This window comes from Pleurodeles waltl, chromosome 6 (assembly GCF_031143425.1).
Source record: "Pleurodeles waltl isolate 20211129_DDA chromosome 6, aPleWal1.hap1.20221129, whole genome shotgun sequence".
Lineage (NCBI taxonomy): Eukaryota > Metazoa > Chordata > Amphibia > Caudata > Salamandridae > Pleurodeles > Pleurodeles waltl.
Window position 1 is genome coordinate 624,128,174 of NC_090445.1, and position 25,033 is coordinate 624,153,206.

At 42.9% G+C, this 25,033-nt stretch overlaps 1 protein-coding gene across 2 annotated transcripts in view; it reads right to left on the reverse strand.

Annotated features, from left to right (window-relative positions):
- TIMM17A (translocase of inner mitochondrial membrane 17A) overlaps nt 1-25,033 on the reverse strand; it is a 63,590-nt gene that overhangs the window by 34,190 nt on the left and 4,367 nt on the right. For both annotated transcript variants that reach the window (XM_069238952.1, XM_069238951.1), the window contains exon 2: nt 22,094-22,193. In XM_069238952.1, coding sequence (XP_069095053.1) covers nt 22,094-22,193 — 100 coding nt within the window. The remainder of the gene's footprint in view (nt 1-22,093; nt 22,194-25,033) is intronic.

Consider the following 25,033-nt stretch of genomic DNA (forward strand, 5'->3'; position numbering starts at 1 on the left):
TGAGCGCCTTAACTAGAACTATAAATTCCTAGCCTAAATTCTACTGCTCGAACTATCCCCTCCCCCTTTTGATAACATGACAAGCAACTAACAATAAACAGGTCCTTTAAAAAAAAAAAAAATGCTAACCTATTTTAAAATGTAGGTATTCACCATGCGGTCTTGCTTGCTTTAGCACAATAAAGCCAGGCCCACTGGATTCACAAATGCTTATTCCTTTGTCCTGAAGTTCATCTGCTCTGCTTCTCAGTTGGCAATGGTTTCTTGGAACCTCATAGAAATGGACCATGCAAAATGAAAATCAGTTGCGCCTCTTCACAACTTGGGTGTGTCCTGATCGTGGGTATACCATCCACTGATGCCACTTCAGTTACTTTAAAAAAAAAAAAATGAAAATGTCTGTCAACGTTATTTATATGGATAATCCCATAACAACGTCTACAAACATTAGAATGAGTGTGCACAAAAGTTGCATGTCATTAGAGTAAGCTTAGCGAGTCAAGAGCATTCTCATATTTGTTTTCTGTGGACAGTATCCATCCTCCATCTTGCAATCAGGACAGTCCACACCAGGTTCCCATAGAATCTTCTCTCCATCACACAAACATATCTTAGTTGAATTCTCATAGATTCCTGCTACTAAAGGACCTTGTAGGCAGTGACCTCCACAGTGCATTAGGGAAGATAGCCAGGTATGCCCTTTCCAGAAGCCCTTCGGAGGGGAACCATTACCAGAACTTGGTGGGCTGCATTTTTAATCTACAAAGGAAGAAGCGACCCAGACTGGCAAAGACTGATTCCTAACCACCCATTCCTGGATATATCAGCTGAAGCATAACTCCAGCTAGAAGAGGATTATGTCAGTAATGAACAGACCCAAGTGGACTCTGCTGTGATGCTGGCATTGCTGAAACTCTCCTGAACTGCCCTGGTGCCAACGCGCTTGCAAGGAAGACGGATGTGTCAAATTATCTACAACATCAAGTGCAGATAAGCTATGGAGTGATTACCTGGTGTGCAGAACCTTCTATTGTTTTTGTTACCCGCTATGCTACTTTATAGGCCCAGTGCCATTCTTTTGAACTCACAGACATGTGTCCCTGTAGGTAATTCTTTCTAATCGAAGTTACTATCTCAACTCCACCCCTTAAGTAGAGCTGCTGATATGGAGTTGCTGGGATGCCCAAATCCTGAGATTGCCACATTGTGATGTGTGGACTACCTCAACGCTACACCAGAACAGCAGCTAATTTTTCCTATCATTTCATTACACTTTTCAGGACTCCAGGATACATCTTAATCCTCTGCAAAGTAATCGGTGGCCTTTTTAGGGTGAGCGTAAGCGTTCAACTTCGAGTATACCTTTAGTATACTTCTTACGGCTTAAGGCTATTTCATTTGTTGGTTGCAGAGTCCTTTAAAAAATCTTGCTCGTAGTGGTCAGTTCTGTCTTTTAATCCCTCCTTTTTCCTCTTTCGGAGCAGTGACCAACTACTGTATTATTCTACTTTGGTTTCTTTCTCTGTTGCTATGATGGACTTTTTTTGTTATTTCTTTGGTGCTCCCTTTTCACTGTGGATGTTTTAGGCTGATAGCTGCCTGCGTTTTATTGCAGCACTCTGTACCTCCCATCTCCTCCCATGTCGCTGACATTTGTTTTGGCTTTATTCAAGTGCTGTCCTCCTTTACCTCTGGCTCCTAAAATAAGCTGATTTTACAAAAGAAACACCCAGTTGTTTAGCTTACTGCTCACGAAAGCCACAACATGCCCTCCCCTGCTAGAATGTAGCTAAACCTAGAAGCAATTATGTGAAAGATGCTTAGCATCGTATTGCATCTAGGGTCTTTCTCTCCGGGGTCCCTCCATGCCAGCACTCATAACATGGCTCATAGGGAATTGCTTATCTCCTTTACTGGGGCCATAAATCTTTTCATGCTGCTCTGTCCATTGAAATATGAAGCAAGAATGCTTGCAAGACTTTTTATTGTGTTAAAATAAAAAGATAATACTTTTCAGTCTTGTTTTCCAATTTCTGTTGAGGTGTTTACACAACACGAGGTAGTGCAGACATCTTGTCTCTCCTCAAAGCTTGTGATTTCTGATGCTCTATCAGCCTTTTACACCACCGTTTGTTGCAAATACATACTTTTATTATGGTTGATTCTGAATCAGTATGTTCCAAATTATATTTATGTGCCTTGTTGCTAGCTGGCACTCTGTGCACATGTTGTGCTCCATTTTTTTATTTCTAAGCCCAGACTGATTTTACTATCACACACACACTTGCACCTATTGCATTATTTTTCACATAGGATTTATATGCTTTATGTGCTATAAGATTTATATGCCTTACTGCCCATTCATTAATAGCAGGTTCTTATATATAACTGGAAGAAGTACTATCCCCGCTTACATTTCACTCATTTTGACTTCAACATCATTACACATAGATCCGAGCCACTCCAAATAAATCCATATCATACAACATAATTACACTCCAGAGCTATTAAATGTCAACGCTCCAAATAGCAAATTGCGTATTCTTCAACCCACCCCTGACCTCTTTAAACCCCTGTCAGACACTCTGTGCTCCTTTAGTTCTCTTTTGTGAGTTCCTGCTTTTTTCCTTTGTGAGTTTTCAAACTTTCACTTCCTTCGTCTTTCCCCTTTGTGTGTTTTCCCTCTCTTACTTGCAGAAAATGTCTGCCTACTGGCAACCACCGGATCAAATTAAGCATTGGGTGCTGACCCTCGTTCACCATATCTGTGCATCTCCTGTGTCTTAAGCTGTCATTCTGATGAGTTGTTTAGTGTGAGTGTATATGTGTATATATACATATATATATGGTTATGAATGTCCACTTGCCCCATAATGCATTGCGGGGTATTCCTTTTACAAACATTTTTGCCCATAACGCACTGTGTGATGGTCCCAAGACAATGGGACCATCATACAAATTTTCAGCATGACTCACTCTGTCAAGGGCATTTCTGGGTACCCACACTAAGTTGATGGGGGTGTGACTGCACAATAATACCACACCAGTCAGTGTCTTTCAAAGTTCTCTCATGGCTGGCACATTTGTTTTACATCTGAGAGCACTTTGTGTTTTAAGGGCCTTGTATGTAATAGTATTGCAGTAGGCCTGAAAATGTCTAGGGGTTACATATATGGTTACACTCCATTACTTTCAGACCAGGACCATGTTTCTTAAATATTTTACTTTTATAGATGTGCCCTCTAATGGCTGTTCTGAGCATTAGAGTCAAGATACTACAACATTAGCTGCACTTGGAAACTCACCCCATAATGCTGTGTTGCTTTCCTTTTACCAAACATTTTTGCCCATAACTCACCGCACGATGTGCTCTGTCTAGGTCATCCCTGGGTCCCCACACTAGATTGGAGGGGTACAACAACCAAAAACATGCAACAGGACAGGACCAAAGGTTGAGAAAGAAGTAAAACCCTTGTAAACAAAAACATGACTGGAAGACAGTGGAACCCTATCCTTTGGAAAGGTATTAGGAGTAACACCAGATCTATGACTGAGTGGTATAAATGATAGATTCACTCTGCTGGGTGATAACCCAAAGTCCATGAGGAGGAGAATGATGAGCGAGAAAGTGTGAGTAGAGCAGAATAAGAAATTCAAAACTTACCTCTAAGCACATCCTCTAAGGAAAGCGGAAAGCAAGCCAAATTGTAGGAAATAATTTGAACGGGCTTATCAATATGTTCTCAGTCGAGAAGCACCAAGATGTGTGCTTTGTGGCCTGCCTAAATAGGGTGCCATGAATAAACACAGCCCATTCCAAAATTGTCACTTTTAAAATGCATGCATTATTTAATGTGCATGCACATAGGCATGTCAGGTTAAAAGATGGTCGTTCCCTGCTGCAATCAAAAAGGAGAGGTGCACATTAAACAAGTGGGTTGTGGTGATGCAGCAGGGTCTCCAGCTGCTGATAATGCAATAGTAAGTCGACCCACCCCCATGCCCATTGCTGCTGCTGCACACTGGAAGGTGTGCATCCAGCTCAGACCCTGTAGTTGCAGAAATACAAGCATGTAAACTACATGAAGTTGACGGCACCAGTTTGGGACAGTGACAAAACAAAAGGCAGAAAATATATTACCACACACACAGTATTCTGACTTTTCGCACAAAGGAGCATGTAAGAGTTTTTGCACCCAATCGTCCCACATACACTTGTTGTGAAAACCTGCTACATAATAAGCAAAAGGACCCAAATATTGGCAAGAAAATTTCCAATCCTCAAATATTTTACCTCATTCTCCCAAAAAGTCATAGCCATAAAAGGAGCTACCATGCACCTCTGAGCTCTCAGTAGAATGCTTGCAGTCTCAAGTACCACAAGAAGGCTTGTACTAAAAATGGCACAGTTGCTCGAGAGTTTTGCAAACTCTACAGTACTGTCCTCACATCCTATAACTGGACTGAGGAAAAATTCTTCCAAGTCACTACAACTTGCACATAAATGTTAGAGTGGAAAGATTACTATAAAAAGCTCAACAAATGGATCCATCAGTGGCACTTTCCACAAAACAGGGAAATTAATTAAAATTGCAAAAAATGTTTTTTTTTGTTTTTTTTTAAATGGTAAATGATATCGCAGCAGATCTATACTGTGCGGTGTACATACTCCAGGAGTCCAGCGTAACTTCAATTTCTGAAACACATTTGGCATAAAGTGGCCATTAGGAGACAATTGTTGAGGATAAGGTTAATAAAGATCCTAGTTCAACCAAAGTAAGCTGATATGCCCCTCATGCACTTCAAAAAAGCTTGAAAATCTGACCTACAGCTGACAAATAAGGAGTTTTTGTTGGCTGCCTTTAATAATTTTGGAATGTAAAAGTAGCATTGATGGCACTCATCTTGGAATGCACGCAACGGATTTCTATTTTTGTGTTTTCGGATTAAGAATAGAATAAAAGATCTTTGAGCAGAAGATGTCTTAGGTCCTTCAAAAGACTGGACTACTTTTTTGTTTACTTTAATAGGAATTATACTTCCTTTACCAGCCGCTCAAGGAAGCAATATTTTTAAAGTCTTGGTACCATTTGGGGCAGACAACCTACAAATATAAGTTGGTACCCATTCTGCACAAGAAGTAAGATAGCTGTAAATGCTTCCTCCCACCAGGATGCACAGCTGTGGTAGCAGACTTGGAGGCATTGTTTTTTTAAGCTACTGGAACTTAATCTGTGGCAACAGAGCGCAGATTGCTTTTTCTGTATTTTGTTTTGCCATTGGTAGAACGTCTTCTTTTGATGAGACTATTAGAGACAGCGTTTCAACAAAGGTGCATGAAGAATCAGCCGCCATACTCTGAACTGGATTTTAGTATTTAGAACTCATTGGTATGCTTCAGCAGAAGGGGAGCAACTAGAAAGCATGTTGAATGCACACCATGCCATTAATCTAGTAAGGCTAGATCAGCAGTGATGTCATTGTCATAAGCAATTATTCCTGCCTCGATGACGTCTCTTTTTAATCTATTAGGAATCATTTGGTTTAATGGTCCAGCCAGGCCTGCAAATGCAAGGCACTCTGATCATGACAATATTTCTGGAAATACCCTCAACAGGATCAGATCTAGAAATTGATGGAACAGGTCATGCCAATACAAGCCTATATCTGTAGCCAGGTTCAATGATGCCTTGTTGTACATCTAGGAGTAACAACGTTTCTTGCTGTCTGAATTGACCTTTTACAGATTGTCCACCTTCATGAGGATCAATCACTCATAAGGCGATAAATTGGAGGCAAATTTCTGGGATATTCTTCACTACGGGGTTCCTTTCCAGAATGTACCACACTCTTTGTCACACCTTCCTGAATATCTCATGGTGACACCCTGAGGAGTTATCTGTCCTTGGTCTTTTGTGTCCATATTTTTTTCCATAAGACTCTCTCATTGGTTGTGGACTGGCAAAGGAGTCAGAGTGTGAAATAGCTCTTCTGCCAAATGTATTGCTTCCAGACAAACTGGCTTAGATTCTGGTGGATAGGTACCAGTACTGCCATCCTCCCCAGCCAGAAAAGACATGAGGTGCACAGCTGTCAGCCACAGTGGGTCATAAGTCACAAAGTGCATCAATGCTGAGAATAAACAAGGATCCCCTGAACTAGCAATTACGTTCTCCATACCACACACAACTTTACCAGTCACCAAGGTGAAAGGGTGTGTGGCCACACTAAAAGGGAGATCAACTGAGCTAAACCCAGGGGCACTCTGTAAGCTAAAGGAATCCCAGATGTAAGAATGAGGGGTGTCTCAAGTACCAGGGAACCAACCAGATGAAGGGCGGGGATACAATAATGTCTTCCCTATATAGAGAACACCTTCCAGCCAGTTAAAAAAAGCTGATGGGCTAACCAGACTTGTTCCCACCAAGGCCCATCTTTCCCACAGGCACAATTGGGGTAGGGTGCAATTCAGGGAAAAGGATGAGAGGAACTGTCAGTGGAAATTGAGGTGTCCTTAACAAGCCTTCATCTCTTCCAGAGGGAGGAGGATCATGGGTAAATCACTGAACCTATGGTCTCGTAATGAAAACAGAATATTCACTTGAATATGAATTAATATATTAATTAATAGTGTACTCAAAAAACAAGTAAAACAGTTAAAAGTGACTGACTGCTATCACTTCTGGCCTGACTTTTTTGGAAGCACGCAAAGTATGTACAGGTCATAAAGAAAAGAATTTCAAATAGAAAAATATGTACACATAAAAGCTAATCCTAGAGGTGATGAAAAAACAAATGCTCAAGAAGCCACAATACTGAAATTGAAAACATCAGAAAACTCACTCAACAAGATGGTGTAGCTTCAAAAACTCATTATAAATTCTCTTTCCTATAATCTATATTAAATTCTTGTCACCGTCTGAAATGGCGTTCGTTTGTGTACTGACATTTTGTAGAGTGGAATGAATTGCAGTTAAAGGCTAAAATGAATCAACAATTAGGTATCTCAATACTTAGTGCATCTGTACCCAGACCTTAAGTGCAGGACAAGCAAAGGCGTAGGCCAAGTAATGGCTGGGAGTGGATTTCAATTGTAGCTGTAGGGACAAAAAAAGGAGCTGGAAGACAGAGGAGTCCCACTATCTTTATTTTTAGAACTCTGGAATACAGAGTAATGCAGTTCCTTCTTTGACATCTTGTATATTGTTGCACAACAGGTTATAACTAGCAGTGGGAAATGCTGCAGTTTTGTTAACTGTTTTAGGGATCAAGACTACACTAGTTTACCTTTTAAAAAACGATGTTTGAGCCAACGCAAGAAGATGTCCTACTTGGAGTGGCACAAAGAGACCCTGCCTGGAGCACTGGAACAAAATAAGAATTTTACTGGTTGCTGCACAGACTTCTTAGTTGTTGGGCCAATTGAGCTCTGATGTACTTTAATGCATGGAAGCAGCACCTGTCTCCAGAACAAACGAGCCAATGTCCAGCTTTTGGGTATTTGTAGATTTTTAGAGTGCACACCGTTGAGAGAAACAAGGCATTTAGAGAAATTTACATTGGACTCTTCACATTGGCAGACGTCTGGAATGCCAATGGCGTGGTGCCATTCAACTATTTGAGAACGGAATATCAGATGCCAGAATCGCAATGGCTCAGTTATTGCCAATTGCGTCATGTCCTTAAGGAATGCATCTCACTAGAGGAAGAGACCCAGAAAGACTCCCCATTAGAGGAGTGACTGCTAGATGGGAAAGTGAATAGCAAATAAATGTTGTTGACATACAGCACCATAATGTGGAACACACAAGAACCCCTGCTAAGCCTGCAGGAAAAGTGGGAACAAAACCTGGGAGGGGACAGAGGACAGACACTAGCAGACAGCATTGGACTTCCCCACAAAGGTGGCAAAAAAGACTAGTTTCTACCTGAATCAACTCAAAATTGTACACCATACATACTACGCAAGACAATTACTGCACAAAATTGTCAGGGCAGAGTGCACACTGTCTTAGAAGATGCTGGATGGATAGCGCACTGCTGCACACACTGTGGAACTGCCCATGTTTTCAGGACTTTTAGGAGGTGGTACAGAGCTTGGTGGAGGAGGCCCCTGGGTTACCTTCGGATCTACAACCCAAACTGGTGATACTGGGCATTTGGGGTGACAGATATGTCAGGATACCAGAATCTTCTAGTAAATCTGGGCTGTGTTATAGCAAAGAGGGACATTGCTCGGAAATGGGGTATTGGGATTCCTCCTAAGCACCAAGACTAGGTGGTCGGCATTGATCACAGCAAGACTGTGGACGGAAGGTATATAAGGGGCAAAGAAGCCAACAGAAGTTTGAAAGAATCTGGGGCAACTGGGATCAGGGACCCACGTGAATAGCACAGATAGGGTCACCGGAGGTGACTCAATTAGATGTGGGGAATATCGTGGAGTGGCTGTAAGGAACATTGCTTGAATGCACATACGGTTATGTTTCAGTAATACGGCTACTTTATTATAGGACGATTGTATGTGGTCGGGGGAAGGAATGGGGAAATTGGGGTGAAAATCCACACAAAGTTGCTGTATAGTTGTTTAGTTGTGTATAAAAAAAAAAAAAAAAAAAAAATGTTTTGAACATTGTGGAGGACTTATGCAACTTGTTAAAGAGAACTGTGCAAAATATGTGGCGAAAAGATTGCCGAACTGCATTTGATCATGTCTAACTAGCCATCACCAAGCCCCATCTCTGGAAGATTTGGCCCTAACAAACCCACTCTGCTAACAATCGATGCCAGGAATAATGGTCTGGGTGCTACCCTCACACAAACGGATGATGTGACAAAACAGATGATTACATTTGCATCTTGCACACCTAAAGGGAGCCGAAATCAATTGCTCAATGATAGAAAGGGAAGCCCTTGCATACTATTGGGTGGTTAAACACTTTAAATGCTTCCTATGGGGGACTTCGCTCACCATCGGGACGGATTATAAACCCTGACTATTCACATTCACTAGGAAATGAACAAAGAGAACCATGCCCAGGATCTCTTGTTGCGAGCTGGGTCAGGAAGGATACAACTTAAGAATGCAGTACCTGGCCGAGAAAATGTAGTAGTTAATTACCTTTCACATACTCCCTTAGAGCAGACAGAAAGAGAAATAGATAGCACTACCAAAGTGTTATATTTACTATTGGTTGAACTACCAAGTGTAAGCAACGATGAATGGATACTGTTTATGAACGCAGAAAAGGAGTCAGAAATATTCACTAAATTACATTCAAAGAGGTTGGCCCATGATCAGTCCTAATTTCCCAGGCTCATTATCTAGGTTTTGGGAAGTAAGATTTGAGGTTTGTATATGAAAGATCACTGTTGCTGTGGGGAGAACTTCACTCAACCAGAGGGGATGAGAGATAAAAGCGTAGATGTCACACATGAGGGTCATCAAGATCACACCCTTACCAAAACGGAGTCCAGACTGAATAGTGGTGGCAAAGTATGGATAGATATCACAATAAGAAAGTAAGGTCAATAACTGTTTTAGCTGTCCCAACAGTGAAGAAAACTCTCTGCACGCTACTGAAGACAGGCTCACGACGGGTCTGCGTATTCCATATGTATTTCTTTAAGAATCCAAAGAGTTAGAAAAAAGCCCAACCACCAACTCTCACCAACTGCCTACTTCTGTCACTCTCATTCTCTCACTCACATTCTTTCCCAGAACCTTGGGGAGATTCCTGAACAAACTCATCTAAACACCATACCACCTCCCTCACTTCATAACAAGTATAGTATACACATTTCTTGACTCTGTACTTTACATATCAACCAACAACATAAAAATTACATCGCAATTTCAGATAACAATATCTTCATCTAACATAATCCTTCATAAAAGCAGGACTCTTTCTTACTCGTCGAGGCCTACGTTTTTGCACAGAGTTATAACTTGGTATTTTCTTACTTGGACTGCTTTCACCTACCGGTACAAACTTTGCCACTCTATTAAGATTCCACACTCTATGATTATTCAGCTTTACCGCATTTTTAAAAACCCTAATCAACTTACAAAGTTGACTGAATTTGGTAAGACCCACTTTTCTAGGTAATTTTACCTTCACCCAGTCCCCCACACTCACCACTGTGTCTTTCACCGCCTTTCTCTCATCGTATAGCACCTTTCTACGTAACATTTTCTCTCTCTTTCTTTCCAGTTTCATCAATCTGGGTGTCCACCACTATCGATTTCTCGGATACCCACAATGGCAGAATCTCAGTGTTGGGCTTCCTTCCACTGAATAATTGAAAAGCAGTAATCCCAGCAGAAGAATGTGGAGTAAAACGATATTCTCTTACTTTCTTTCTTACAACAAACTCCCAACTACCACCTGAAGATAGAGCTAGTTGCACGCCTACTTTCAAAATGTAATAAATCTTTCCACAACACCATTGCTCTCTGGATGGTAAAGTGCAGCCATCTTATGTCTCACCCCTCTCTCCTTTATAAACCGCTCAACCTCTTTTGAAGTGAATTGCACTCCATTATCTAAAAGAGTAGAAGCAGGAAATCCTTCCCTCTCAAACTAATTTTCCCAAAATTCAATAGCCACCTTAGACTCCACAGAACCTACAATTTTTACCTCTGGCCAACACAAAAACATATCCAGACATACCAACACATACCGATCAAAGAGTTGACCATTATAGGTCCCAAAATATCAAATCGCTATGTCTGACCAAGGACCACTTGCCGGCTCCCTCAACACCATTGGTTGTGTCCTACACTTCAAGCCTTTATCACACAAAGAACATTCAACACAATCTCTGACCATTCTCTCAATCTTTACATCCATAGCAGGCCGCCAATACCTTTCTGTCACCCTCTCCTTTGTTTTGACCATGCCCATGCCCATGTGACTTGTATGAGCATGCTTTATTAGCGTTTCCCTTACACTCACCGGGGGAATTAACTTCGTACCTCATCCACCACTGATAATTCACTCCTGACCTGCAAAAAAAAAAGCTTTTAACTCATCCTCACACCTATTTTTCTCACACCATCCATTATTGACCATAGAGGTGATCTTCACCAAAACCACATCCTTATTCATTTCATCTCTCCATATTTCTTCAAAAACAATCCCTTCAGAAATGTTGCATACTTTGATTTCTTCTTCTAAATCTTCCTCTCCCACATTAGCAGTATTTTCGACATCCACCATCCCTGAAAGACAATCCGCTAACACACTGTCAACTCCTGGAATATAAACCACCTCAAAATCAAATTCCTGCAGTGCCACAACCCATTTCTGTATCCTATGAGAGACCAAATCAATTCCCTCCTTGCAGAACAACTCTCTAAGTGGTTTGTGATCAGTTTTAATTAGAAATGTATTTCGCCACAAAAGCTTCCTGAGTTTTCGTACTGACCAATACACTGCAAGTGCCGCTTTCTCCACCACAGAGAAATTTACATTCCACACCCCGCAAAGCATGGGAAACAAACAATACTGTATGCTCAACAACATTCTTTTTCTGCATAAGTACCGCTCCTAATCCTTTGGAACTAGCATCAGTTAAGATCCAGGACTCATCCATTGTGTCAAAACTACCAAGATCAGAAGCAGAGTTCAAACATTGTTTTACCAAGTGAAACTCTTCCTCACATATTTCTGACCACTTAGACTGAGCTGAAGTTTTCTGAGACATATTTGGTATGAACTTGCTATAAAATTCTGCCATGCCTAAAAATTGCATTACCTCTTCTTTGCTTTGAGGAGTTTCCAGTCTGCAAATTGTATCAACAAGATCAGCTTTAAGCTGAATTCCCTTATCACTCACATGACCTAAATACTCAATGTCCTTCACATCAAATTTACATTTCTCTGCTTTCAATGTTAAACCCACATCCCATAACCTTGACAAAAACCTCACGCAGTCGATCATCATGTTCTCTACTATCAGATCAAACAATGAATACATCGCCTTGATACAACTTAACACCTTCTAGTCCTTTAAGAATGTATTCCATTACTCTTTGGAAGACAGCCGCAGCTGAGATCAAGCCAAATGGCATCCTCACAAACTTAAATGTTCCAAAAGGTGTTACAAACGCAGTTAAATCTTGACAGTCTGGATGTAAAGTTATTTGATGATACGCTGATGCTAGATCTAAAGAAGAAAAATGTTTAGCACCATTAAGAGAACATAATAATAATTCACAAATATTAGGAAGAGGATAATGATCCACAATCACCATTTTGTTAAGCTCTCTCAAATCTACACACAATCTCACCCCTCCATTAGCCTTATGTGCCTAGACCACCAGAGACAACCATTCAGTAGCCTCCACTTCCTGTATCACCCCTTCACTAACCAATCTGTCAAATTTCATCTCATGTACTTTTGCACTGATAATGGTGCACCCCTGACTTTACCTACCTTAGGTCGAGCATTAGATTTCAATTTTATGAGATGACAATAGTTCTTGAGACAACCTATCTTTTTAGCAAATACTTCCGGAAAATCTTTTGTCCATTTGGTATCACTACTCTTTATCAAACTGATAACAGACTCATCCTCTATTTGCGTTGTGGGTGCGATATCACATACAATTTTAACTGAATCACTTCTAACACACACTGGAGGATGAACATTCGGATATAAGTATACATTAAGATCACGTTGATGTAGCCAACTTATCAGAGAATCACCCTTCATGGAGACATATATTTTCCCAGTTTCTCGGTACGGAGCTCGCTCCCCCACACGCGCAGCACCACCTAGCTGTGCTGTGTCCCTGACCTCCGCCCACACTGCTGTCGCGTGTTCGAGGCCCTCCACCACCCTGGTGTCTAGTGGACTGTTGGTAAACTTTCCTAGACTTGCGCCTATTGTTTTATTGTGCCTGTTTTTATTGTTCTTATTGTGCCTTGTTTTCACTGCTTTTAGCGTTTTCTGTGCCTTTTTGCCCCTTGTGCGCTCCTTTGCCAGCTCTCCTTGAGCCAATCATCTGCCTTCACTTTGCCTTTGCCGCTGCGTCCCTGCGGCCACGCCCCTCTCGAGCCCCCATTCACCTTCCCCTTCTGCCTCCCAGCTGCTCCTCCCTCCCACCTCCCCTTCTTAATAGCAGTCGCTGCGCGTCGCAGGTGAGTGACCTCTGACCTGTTTCTCGGTCCGGAGCTCGCTCCCCCACACGCGCAGCACCACCTAGCTGTGCCGTGCCCCTGACCCCCGCTCACGCTGCTGTTGCGTGTTCGAGGCCCTCGACTACCTGCAGGCACTCGCCTGCGCCTCATCCCTGGTGTCTAGTGGGCTGCTGGTAAGCATTCCTAGACTTGCGCCTATTGTTTTATTGTGCCTGTTTTCATTGTTCTTATTGTGCCTTGTTTTCACTGCTTTTATCGTTTTCTGTTCCTTTTTGCCCCTTGTGCGCTCCTTTGCAGCCTCTCCTTGAGCCGATCCTCTGCCTTCGCCGCTGCATTTCTGCGGCCCGGCCCCCCTCGAGCCCCCATTCGCCTTCCCCTCCCGCCTCCTCCTCCCTCCCACCTCCCCTTCTTAATGGCAGTTGCCGCGCATCCGCACCGATGGCGCGCCAGAGGCAAGCCTGACTGCGCCCGTCGGTGTTCAGCGCCAGACCCCTGGCCCGCGGGGGCCCCGTACCACTAGACGCCATTACACTGCCAGCGACCTCCACGCACTCAATCTAGGACGCTGCTCCACCTGCTTCCAGGCCACCCGGAAGTACACCAAGGGCCCTTCTCCTGCCAAGCCTGCCACTTCACCTGCACCCTGAAGCACCACAACAGACCTGCCGACAACCACCTCAGCTGCATTCTACTCAACACCCGCTCCGTCCACAAATACGCAATTGAACTCTGGGACCTACTGACCTCAACTTCACCAGACATCGCCTTCCTCACCGAAACCTGGACGAACTCGGCCTCTGAACCCGACATAGTCATTGCCATCCCTGAAGGCTACAAAATCACCAGAAGAGACTGCTCCAACAAACCAGGAGGAGGAATCGCCACACTCCACAAAAGCACCATCAAAGTCTCAAGCAGCACCCCCTACACCCTAAACCTCACGATCACCTCCACTTCAACATCCACGTCAACGCCAACACCACCCTCAAAGGAACACTGATCTACAGACCCCCGATCCCAATTCTGCGACGCCATCGCCGACATAGTCAGTGCCCAGGCCCTCACCTCAACAGACTACATCCTCCTCGGCGATATTAACTTCCACCTAGAAAACAACAACGACATCAACACCACCAACCTGTTGGACAACCTCGCTAACCTCTGCCACAAACAACTCGTCACATCGCCCACCCACACCGCAGGCCACACACTCGACCCCACCTTCTCAGCCAGCAGCCACATTTCTTTCAGCCACACCACCGAACTCAGCTGGACAGACCACCGCTGCATCCACTTCTCCAACCAGAAACCAGTCACCTGTCAGCACCGCACACAACCCCCCTGACGCAACTGGAGCAAAATCTCAACAGAACAACTGATCTCCACCCTCGCCCAGGCCCAACCCCCTAGGCCCCCAGACCCCGACACACCCGCCACCAACCTGCATCGCTGGATTGAAGACTGCGCCAACACCCTTGCGCCGCTCAAAAAGCCCTCTAAAACCCTCCACAGCACCAAGGCCAGCTGGTTCACCCCAGACCTACAGGAATCCAAACGGAACTGCCGCAGAATGAAGAAAATCTGGCGCCTTTTACCTACCGAATCCAACCGCACCGCACTCAAGGATGCCAACCGCAATCATCACCAGCTGTTCCGCACCAAAAGGACCCACTTCAAAAGCCGCATAGCCACCAGCACGCACAACACTAAAGAGCTCTTTGGCATCATCAAAGAGCTCTCCAACCCCAGGACCTGCTCCAACGAACCCCCGCCATCGCAGGAGTTCTGCAACTTCCTCGCCAACCATTTCCGCCGAAAGATAGAAGAAATCCACAACAGCTTCAAACCCCAGACCCACCAGCAGACCACAGACACCCACAAACCCAACGCCCCGAGCAACACCAACCTCCTCCACACCTGGACCCTCGTCAACAAAGAAGACACCACCAAAACCATGGCTTCCATCCACTCCGGATCACCATCAGACCAAAAAGCCAGCAACACCATCGCTCTCCACCTTTGCGACACCATCAACAGCTCCTTCAAGTCAGCCACCTTCCCGGAAAGCTGGAAGCACGCAGAAGTTAACCCCCTGCTGAAGAAATCCAAGGCAGACCCAGATGACCCGAAGAACTACTGACCAATCTCCCTCCTCCACTTCCCAGCCAAGGTCATCAAAAAAATCGTGAACAGCCAACTATCCCGGTTCCTGGATGACAGCATGGTGCTCGACACCTCCCAATCCGGATTCCGCAAAAATCACAGCATCAAAACCGCACTCATCGCTGCCACGAACAACATCAGGACCATAGGCGACAAAGGCAAAACCGCGGCACTCATCCTCTTGGACCTCTCCGTGGCCTTCAACATGGTATGTCATCACACCCTCCGCACACGCCTCCACAACGACGGAATCCGCGACAAGGCTCTCGACTGGATCTCGTCATTTCTCGTCAGCAGAACCCAAAGAGTCCGTCTTCGGCTGTTCCTCTAAGAAGCCTCCAAGATCATCTGTGGCGTCCCCCAGGGCTCCTCTCTCAGCCCAACGCTTTTCAATGTTTACATGGCCCCATTTGCCAACATCGCGCGAACCCACCACATCAACATAGTATCCTATGCAGATGACACCCACCTGATACTCTCCCTCACAAAAGACCCTACAACTGCAAAGAACAACCTCCACAACGGACTTCACGCCATCGCCGGCTGGATGGATGGAATCAAGCCACCTCAAGTTTAACACGGACAAAACAGAAATCCTCATCTTCGGCACCAACCCCTCAGCATGGAACGACTCCTGGTGGCCCACCTCCCTAGGAATCGCACCCTCGCCAACCACCCAAGCACACAACCTAGGATTCATCTTGGACTCTACACTCAGAATGACTCAGCAATCTCCTCTTCCAGCTACAACACTATCTGCATGCTCCGCAAGATCTTCAAGTGGATTCCCGTCGAAACCAGGAAAACTGTCACCCACGCCCTGTTCAGCAGCCAACTGGACTACGGAAATGCCCTATATGCAGGAACTACGGCCAAACTCCAAACGAAGCTGCAACGAATCCAGAACGCATCTGCCCGCCTCATCCTGGACGTCCCACGCCGCAACCACATCTCCCCCCCACCTCAGAATCCTGCACTGGCTACCCGTCTCAAAGAGGATCACCTTCAAGCTCATCACACATGCACACAAAGCCCTCCACAACACAGGCCCAGCCTACCTCAACGACAGACTCTCCTTCCACCCCCCCACCCGCCATCTTCGTTCTGCCAGCCTCGCCCTCACCTCCATCCCCCGCACCACCGCCGGAAGATCCTTCTCTCATCTCGCTGCAAAAACCTGGAACTCCCTTCCACTGAACCTTCGCCAGACCCAGGACCTCCTGACATTCAGGAAACGCCTCAAAACATGGCTCTTCAACCAGTAGCTTCCCCCTCCCCCCAGCGCCTTGAGACCCTAACGGGTGAGTAGTGCGCTTTATAAATCCACTGATTGATTGATTGGCACAATCCTGTCATTGAACTCAATGGTGCCCCCAAAATATCCTAAAAGCCGTATAGGTACACCCCCATAACCTTTTGGTTTGATGTCCGGTTTAAATAGTTGAACACTTCCAGTCAAACTTTGCTCATAAAATGTTTTTGGAATAAGTGTTATTTTGGCTCCACAGTCAAACAGCATTTTGACCGAGTTTCCATTCAGTTTGACTAGTTCCAAAGGATCATTAGAGGAAAAACCTTTAACTTGAAAAATATAATTCTTCTCTTCAGGATTCGCCTCTTTTCCATTAAAGTCTATTTCTTGCACTTTTGTTAGATCTTTCGCCGATCTTCAGCACCTCGTGAAGTGACCCTTTCTTCCAAAAGTTCTGCACATAGCTTTCCATCCAGGACATCCTTTATTATTTGCAAAGTGACCCTCATTGCCATATCCAAAGCACTTTCCTTGTGTATGCCTTAAATTAGTATTATTAGGATCCAACCCTCTGTTAAGGGTCTTAGTTTTTTGTACAACCTGCACAAAGACTCCTTTCTTAATTTCAGACCCACTAGCACTTAATGACGTTTCTTTCTTTAAAACTTCAGTGCAGGCCTTTGAATGTTCAAAATTCTTTGCAGCAATTAGGACTTTTTGCAAAGACGGATTATCTTTGTGCCACATGCTCTTCCAGGCTTTCTCAGTAGCACATCCCAACATCAATTGAGCTCTCAACCTCTCATCAAGTGAAGCCCGAAAATTGCATGTAGAAGCTAGTTTTCCTAATTCTGTAATATACTGCTCGACAGACTCGCCTGAACACTGTATTCTCCATTCAAAACAATACCTCTCAAGAACCGTACTAATCTTTGGGAGATAGTTTATGTCCAACTTCTTAATGCATATGTCATACTCATTTAAGTCTGTTGCTTCTTGATCTGAAAGATCCGGGAGATGCTCAAATATTTCTTGCCCTTCTTAACCCAAGCAATGCACTAACAGAGAAGTCTTCCTCTCCGCACTTAACGATGTGCCACAAACTCTAGCATAATGAGTAAAGACTTTCTTTCACTTTAGCAAGGGAATAGACGGATCTCCAGGAGAAGACAAATAAAATGCTGGTGCCGGTACGTTCTGCATTTTGAAATTAGTTGTGTCACAGTACAAGTATCAGTCAACAATCAGGGTTACATTTAATTAAAATATATTCCTGATCACTTTATTTCTTCCTTTTTTTTTTTTTCCTGGGTGAGCCTCTGTTGAAGACACAGAGCAGTTTTATCGTTTCAATATGGCTGCATGCTTTTTACTGTAACAAGGAGCACCTGCAATGACAGCTAGAGCAGACAGTCTATTTTCACAGTTTCTAGGTGATGTGGGGCCCGCCTGAGCCCTGCGCCCCAGCTGGCTGGATAGAGGATTAAATGCACTGCATACGAAGTGAAGCGCAGCGCAGTGAGATTCACAATAGCTAACTCACTGACTACTCCTCATACACTGCAGTCGGTGACGCCACTCTTGTCTGTTGTCTAAACACTAGTAAATTCCCCTTTTTTTTTTTAAATAAGACGCTTTAAGTCTATTACTCACATGTGGCACAGAACAGTACAAGTTGAGAAAGCGCTAGTCATCCGAAGCACAAATGATCGGTAACCATTAGAAGGAGGGTGATATCAGAGAGTGAAAAAGGCGCTCCAAATTTCCCAATCTAGGAACTTAAATACAGTTAGATTACGGTGCTCTGCACTGGGGTCTCACCCCCTAACCACCCCTACTATGGGGTGTATAGAGATGTAGGGATTAAAAGTGAATACTTACAGGAATATTATGTTACCTATTTACTTTTAGATACAACTGTTAGGTTTGAAATTGAGATAAAATAGAATGACTTGTTACAGGTGATACAGCTTTGCAAGAAAAGGGTATGTCAAGATACTGAATATATTATTTAAAGGTCTATGGAATTTTCTGCTATGAAGGTTACAAACAAGGAAATTGAGTTATAAGAAGAGATGGTCAGGAAATGGCTGTTTCAAATACATTAAACTGAATGTATGTTGTGTGTAATTTTGTAATTTGACAGTTGAGTCATTTTAAATTATAGCCAAATTAAGGGTAGATATTTGAAGTCACTATTATGTATTAATTTTTATTATGAGAAATGTACATTTCCCACTATTGAGTGTTGACCAATATTTTGTAATGATAATATTCTAATATGGAATATACTGTTCAGTTTGATTTAGGTCATTTTACACTTGAGTATAATACTTTGGGAGGTCCTGAAGAAGTCCAGGGTACTCCCCGGATGAAACACGTGTTGACGGACATATGGACAAGTAAGAGAGATGGACATATAAACAAGCAAAGGAGGAACTGTTTGTGAACTCTGATACAAAATTATATGAATGATTTTGCAAAACCTTTATAAAATTGGAACTCATGTAATTATGATGGATTGAAAAACGACTGGAACTATGAACTAAATAGTTGGAATGCTGATTTCGATTGGAGATAGGATCCGAATTCTATTGTTAAATTCTAAAGACTATATTCTTAGCCATTACTTTGATTTTGAAAATATACTAATGAGATACCTTCACAAGAGACTGTGGATTGTTTGATTTTTGATTGCTTTTACGTGTGCCTTCACATTCTATGTCACAAATGATCGGTGTTAGGGTCTTTTCTCCTATGATTAGGTTTTTCCTGTGAATCGAGCTGTTCCTGATTTCGTTGCTTGTCGCCAAATGTACAATACTGAAGACAGAATTGCGATGGGTCTGAGTATTCCATATGTATTTATTTAAGAATCCAAAGAGGTAGAAAAAAAACCAACCACCAACTCTAACCAACTGCCTATTTCTGTCACTCGCATTCTCTCACTCACATTCTTTCCCAGAACCTTGGGGAGATTCCAGAACAAACACATCTAAACACTACACTCTCCAGATCAGGTTACCTCTCTCCTACAAAACTTCCTGGTAGACCCTGGGCCCAGCTCGCTTTAGGTATCATAGGACCCCTTAATCAGAAAACTTTATATGACCTTTTCGTTCAAGTTATTAGTTGACTATCACTCTGAATGGTGGCAAAGTGTGTTCCTAATGTAACCGCAGGTTTCAATGGAAATGTTGACAGACATCTTCCATGATGAAAGCATACCCAAAGTACTCATCACAGAAAAAGATGTGTAATTTACTGCAAGTTAGGTGCTGGGGTTTATTGCTGAGGTTATTGTCCTGCATCTCAAGACAGCCCTTTACTGCCACGGGTGTATGGTTTGGTTGAATGGATAAATTGCATGGTTTAAGACTACATGCAAAGAGCAGAAGTGTTATCAGTATTAGCTAGCAAAGCCTTAAAAGATACCATACAGGCACACTGCACCATTCCCAATATCGCTACCGGAGTGCCACCTTCTGTATCACTTAAGGAGAGAGCTCCCAAAACTAAAATGACACCTTTCAGGATAAAAAGGAATGTGTAAGTTAAAGTGAGCAAGACAGACATTATGGAAAGAATAGCATCTCAACAAAGAGACATATGATTTGCTTAACAGTGTAAATGGGCCCAGTTTCTGAGAGTAAGATTAGGCCCGTGGGATCTGCCCAAAGTTGGCAGGGATTTTGTCTCGACATGATGGGTTCCTCCATCAATGCTTTCTCTTACTCTACAATTATTTTAGTGGGCCTTCCCTCCTCATTGTATTTTATCATATGTTATTCTTCTAATTGTACCACATTATTGCACTGTATTTTTTGGAAAAGCGTTCCCTTTTTTAAAAAGCTCTAAGGCCTTCCATCATTGTGATCCTTACCACTTTTTTTTTAAACATATTTATATATTTTTTCCTAAAGTAAAGAAGTGTGTTGTAATTGTTCTCCTATCCCCTGGTACAGTCCTCTCCTTTTCCTGACCTCCCCTTGTTGCCCAATTGGTTTCTTACTCTCAGATGGTAATGAACATCTTAATGAGTTCCAACTGACATCTGTAGCTCTGACTGGATTATGTGATAGCCTGTAATAAAGGCTTGGACTCTGTGAAACATGTGGAGTGTTTTTCTATTACAACATTGTCAACAAATAAAAGTGAAAACAATGTCATACTTTGAAGCAGTCAACAGTCAATGTAGAAAAATGCACAAAGATATTTAAGACTTTCCTCACTATCTTCACACGTTGTGCTAATTTTGAGAGTATTTGACTATCTATGCAAGTCACAAAAAAACAGGAATGATTAACAATGGAGTTAATGGTTTAAAGACGATTTGGCAATACACCTATAGCAATGCCTTTAAAAAGCCTAGCATGCTGACAGAAATTTCTTTCTAAAGAATAATCTCTAGTAAAGGGGTTTAAAAAAAAAAAAAAAAACTCAGAAACCGGAAACTTGTTGAGTACATAATGATCTCTTTTTGTATTGTAACCAATACTTTGTGATATCACTATTCTCTCATAAGCACTCACTTGGCAATAAGACAGTTACTACGGACTGCTCAATGCAACCTCCGTACAACATTTATGGTTGAGGTGCTCAATAAAGACACAAAAAAGTAGCTGTTCCCTTTCTCTAGTGCAGCACTCTAAGGTTACCTCCTCTTCTGCAAAGCACTACTCTGGACCAGATCCTGTAGGTAGCAAAGCATGAGTGAAGCAGCTAGAAGTTATTCATAAGCTTCAAAACTCAACAGTATTTTAGCCAGTTTTATTTGTTAGTCTATTTTAAGTGAAAAGGAAAGGCAAAGGACAGACTGTGCCACTTATTTCCCAGGGCTGTCTTGTGTTGTCCTGAGTATTGGTAAAATGCCCCTGGTTACTGGAGTCTTGCATTTGGGCACTAAATTTGTGTGTGTGCATTATTTGACTGTCCGAATGAAAGACACCAAGAAGCCCAAGACTGTTTAGAAGTATGAGATCTTTAAGGGTCTCATCCTCATGCCCGACTGCTTTAATCGCACGTTTGTGTTAATATCATCCTCATACTCAACTGATTTTAATGGCCTGTTTTTGTAAACCTGTCCAATCAGACAAAACTAAGATGAGACAGCAATGAAGTATCTGGCAGAGTAACTTGCATAGAGGCAGCACTCCCAATTATTCGCCCAGGTTTAGGTTAAGCCTGCACTGCAGGAGAGAAAGGGGCAGCACCAAAATATGAAGTTCAAGTAACTCCTGCAATGCAGACATAGTGCTGCGACTATCACTTTCTCCCACCTGCTGCACAAAAAGCAATCCAGAATTGGGTCCGCTGTGTTCACCATAGATTAAAAGATAGTGCAGATGGCAAAAGAGATGTACACACGATGGACAACCTACTCTGTATTCATTCAACCCAAGGGGTACCTTTTTCGAGCAGAATTCTTCAGGCAAACACACTAGCACAGTATAAAAGTATATTTTACATGAATGCATGTTTTTCCCCTTTTAAACCTATCACATGCTCCTCTATTTATTTTAAAACTCACCACAGGTGCATTGCGAAACCCTTTAACTGCCTGGAAGATTCCACCTCCTATGGTGCCCATAGTAAAGGCCCCGCCACAGTCATCCACTATCCTCCAGGGACTGCAAGCAAAGCCAAGAGAAAACAGAAGTTAGCAGATGATGGAAGTGGGCAACCATACTGGAGAAGACAGCAATGGCAGCCGTGTATCCCACAGTGTGATACATGAATGATTTGGGAACAAAACAGCAGAAGGGTGTTTTTTTTTAACAAATCACAGCTGTTTGGGAAGCATAAGCAGAAAAGACATGGTAGGTATTGTCGCATCAGACAGTTCATCATTTATCTCATTGAAGAGCTTAGTTCATTACTAGGGCAAAATACACAGCACAGGTAGGTCCTGCCAGGCCAAGTCGAATTGTGTGACTGGCAGCTACCAATCCACAGTTGCTATACAGGTGGTGCCACAGATGAAAATAAACATGCATTCGCAAAGTCAATGTGTCTGCCTTTCATCTGCCAATGCATGTAAATACAAAAGTCCATCACAGGCGTTGCAGGCACAAATGCTGTTTCTAACATAAAAGCCTGCCTCACTGACTTTGTCAATGTTGGAAAAAAGTCTGTACAGAATGCATATAAGAGGCAGAGAATTCAATTGATAAGCAACATGAGGACGGAGTGTACTTTTCAGATGTAAAATAGATACTCATGCATTTCATTGGAAGAACTTTCTGGCAAGTGGAATAATACACCAAAGAGGCAACGATATGAGGTGGTGAGAGAATAATAGTCCTCTGGCTAGAACCAAATGCCTAGGATTGTTACCAACTCATACTGCAGACAATAGTTCTTTTAAGCTAGATCTACAAATTGCTTAACAGCACATTGACCAATTGTGTTGCCTCTACTAATGCAATACATACTTTGATCGATCCACAAGAGGAAAGTATAGCAATCCTCAAAAAAGAAATTGTCATTATGCGTTGAATACTGAGATGGTCTGTACTAGTGGTAACATCAAAATTGACTTACCCACAAGTTATCCTAGTAAGACCGACAATTCTTACCCATAGGGCCACAGAGCCCGTCATGCCTGCATTGCCAGAGATCATTTCAGAGACTGGTGGTTACGAAGTAAGAGGGCAAGAGTATTTGCCTGCAAAATCCACAAGATACTCCCTCTCCAACACAGACCTATTGCTACTCCAACATAAGTGATCATGCCATCCCTCTTTGTAAATCGGCATCCTATTTGAACCTCAGTATAACAAAGCAATGCACATACAACAGGCACACTGCCAAACAAGGTCTGTCATGGTGTGCACATTTGTAACCTCAAAACCTAAGTTTAGATGCAAACTATATCCAAGAAGCACTCCTCACTGTATGGGTTATAAATGGTGCACATTTATTGGAAGCGGTTCTAAGTTGCCCAATATAGCCACAAGGATCTACAGGTAGAATAAAGTATTTCATGAACTCCTCACTGGTAAAGCTCCCAGGGTAGCTGGTTATCTATTGGAGTTTTACAAAATCAGTAAACAGAATATGGTTCCCGTTTACACAATGTTTTGATGTTATAAAACATGACCAGCCTCCTCCCTTCATATTCAAATACAGGGAGTGCAGAATTATTAGGCAAGTTGTATTTTTGAGGATTAATTTTATTATTGAACAACAACCATGTTCTCAATGAACCCAAAAAACTCATTAATATCAAAGCTGAATATTTTTGGAAGTAGTTTTTAGTTTGTTTTTAGTTTTAGCTGTTAGGGGGATATCTGTGTGTGCAGGTGACTATTACTGTGCATAATTATTAGGCAACTTAACAAAAAAAAAATATATACCCATTTCAATTATTTATTATTACCAGTGAAACCAATATAACATCTCAACATTCACAAATATACATTTCTGACATTCAAAAACAAAACAAAAACAAATCAGTGACCAATATAGCCACCTTTCTTTGCAAGGACACTCAAAAGCCTGCCATCCATGGATTCTGTCAGTGTTTTGATCTGTTCACCATCAACATTGCGTGCAGCAGCAACCACAGCCTCCCAGACACTGTTCAGAGAGGTGTACTGTTTTCCCTCCTTGTAAATCTCACATTTGATGATGGACCACAGGTTCTCAATGGGGTTCAGATCAGGTGAACAAGGAGGCCATGTCATTAGATTTCCTTCTTTTATACCCTTTCTTGCCAGCCACGCTGTGGAGTACTTGGACGCGTGTGATGGAGCATTGTCCTGCATGAAAATCATGTTTTTCTTGAAGGATGCAGACTTCTTCCTGTACCACTGCTTGAAGAAGGTGTCTTCCAGGAACTGGCAGTAGGACTGGGAGTTGAGCTTGACTCCATCCTCAACCCGAAAAGGCCCCACAAGCTCATCTTTGATGATACCAGCCCAAACCAGTACTCCACCTCCACCTTGCTGGCGTCTGAGTCGGACTGGAGCTCTCTGCCCTTTACCAATCCAGCCACGGGCCCATCCATCTGGCCCATCAAGACTCACTCTCATTTCATCAGTCCATAAAACCTTAGAAAAATCAGTCTTGAGATATTTATTGGCCCAGTCTTGACGTTTCAGCTTGTGTGTCTTGTTCAGTGGTGGTCGTCTTTCAGCCTTTCTTACCTTGGCCATGTCTCTGAGTATTGCACACCTTGTGCTTTTGGGCACTCCAGTGATGTTGCAGCTCTGAAATATGGCCAAACTGGTGGCAAGTGGCATCGTGGCAGCTGCACGCTTGACTTTTCTCAGTTCATGGGCAGTTATTTTGCGCCTTGGTTTTTCCACACGCTTCTTGCGACCCTGTTGACTATTTTGAATGAAACGCTTGGTTGTTCGATGATCACGCTTCAGAAGCTTTGCAATTTTAAGAGTGCTGCATCCCTCTGCAAGATATCTCACTATTTTTGACTTTTCGGAGCCTGTCAAGTCCTTCTTTTGACCCA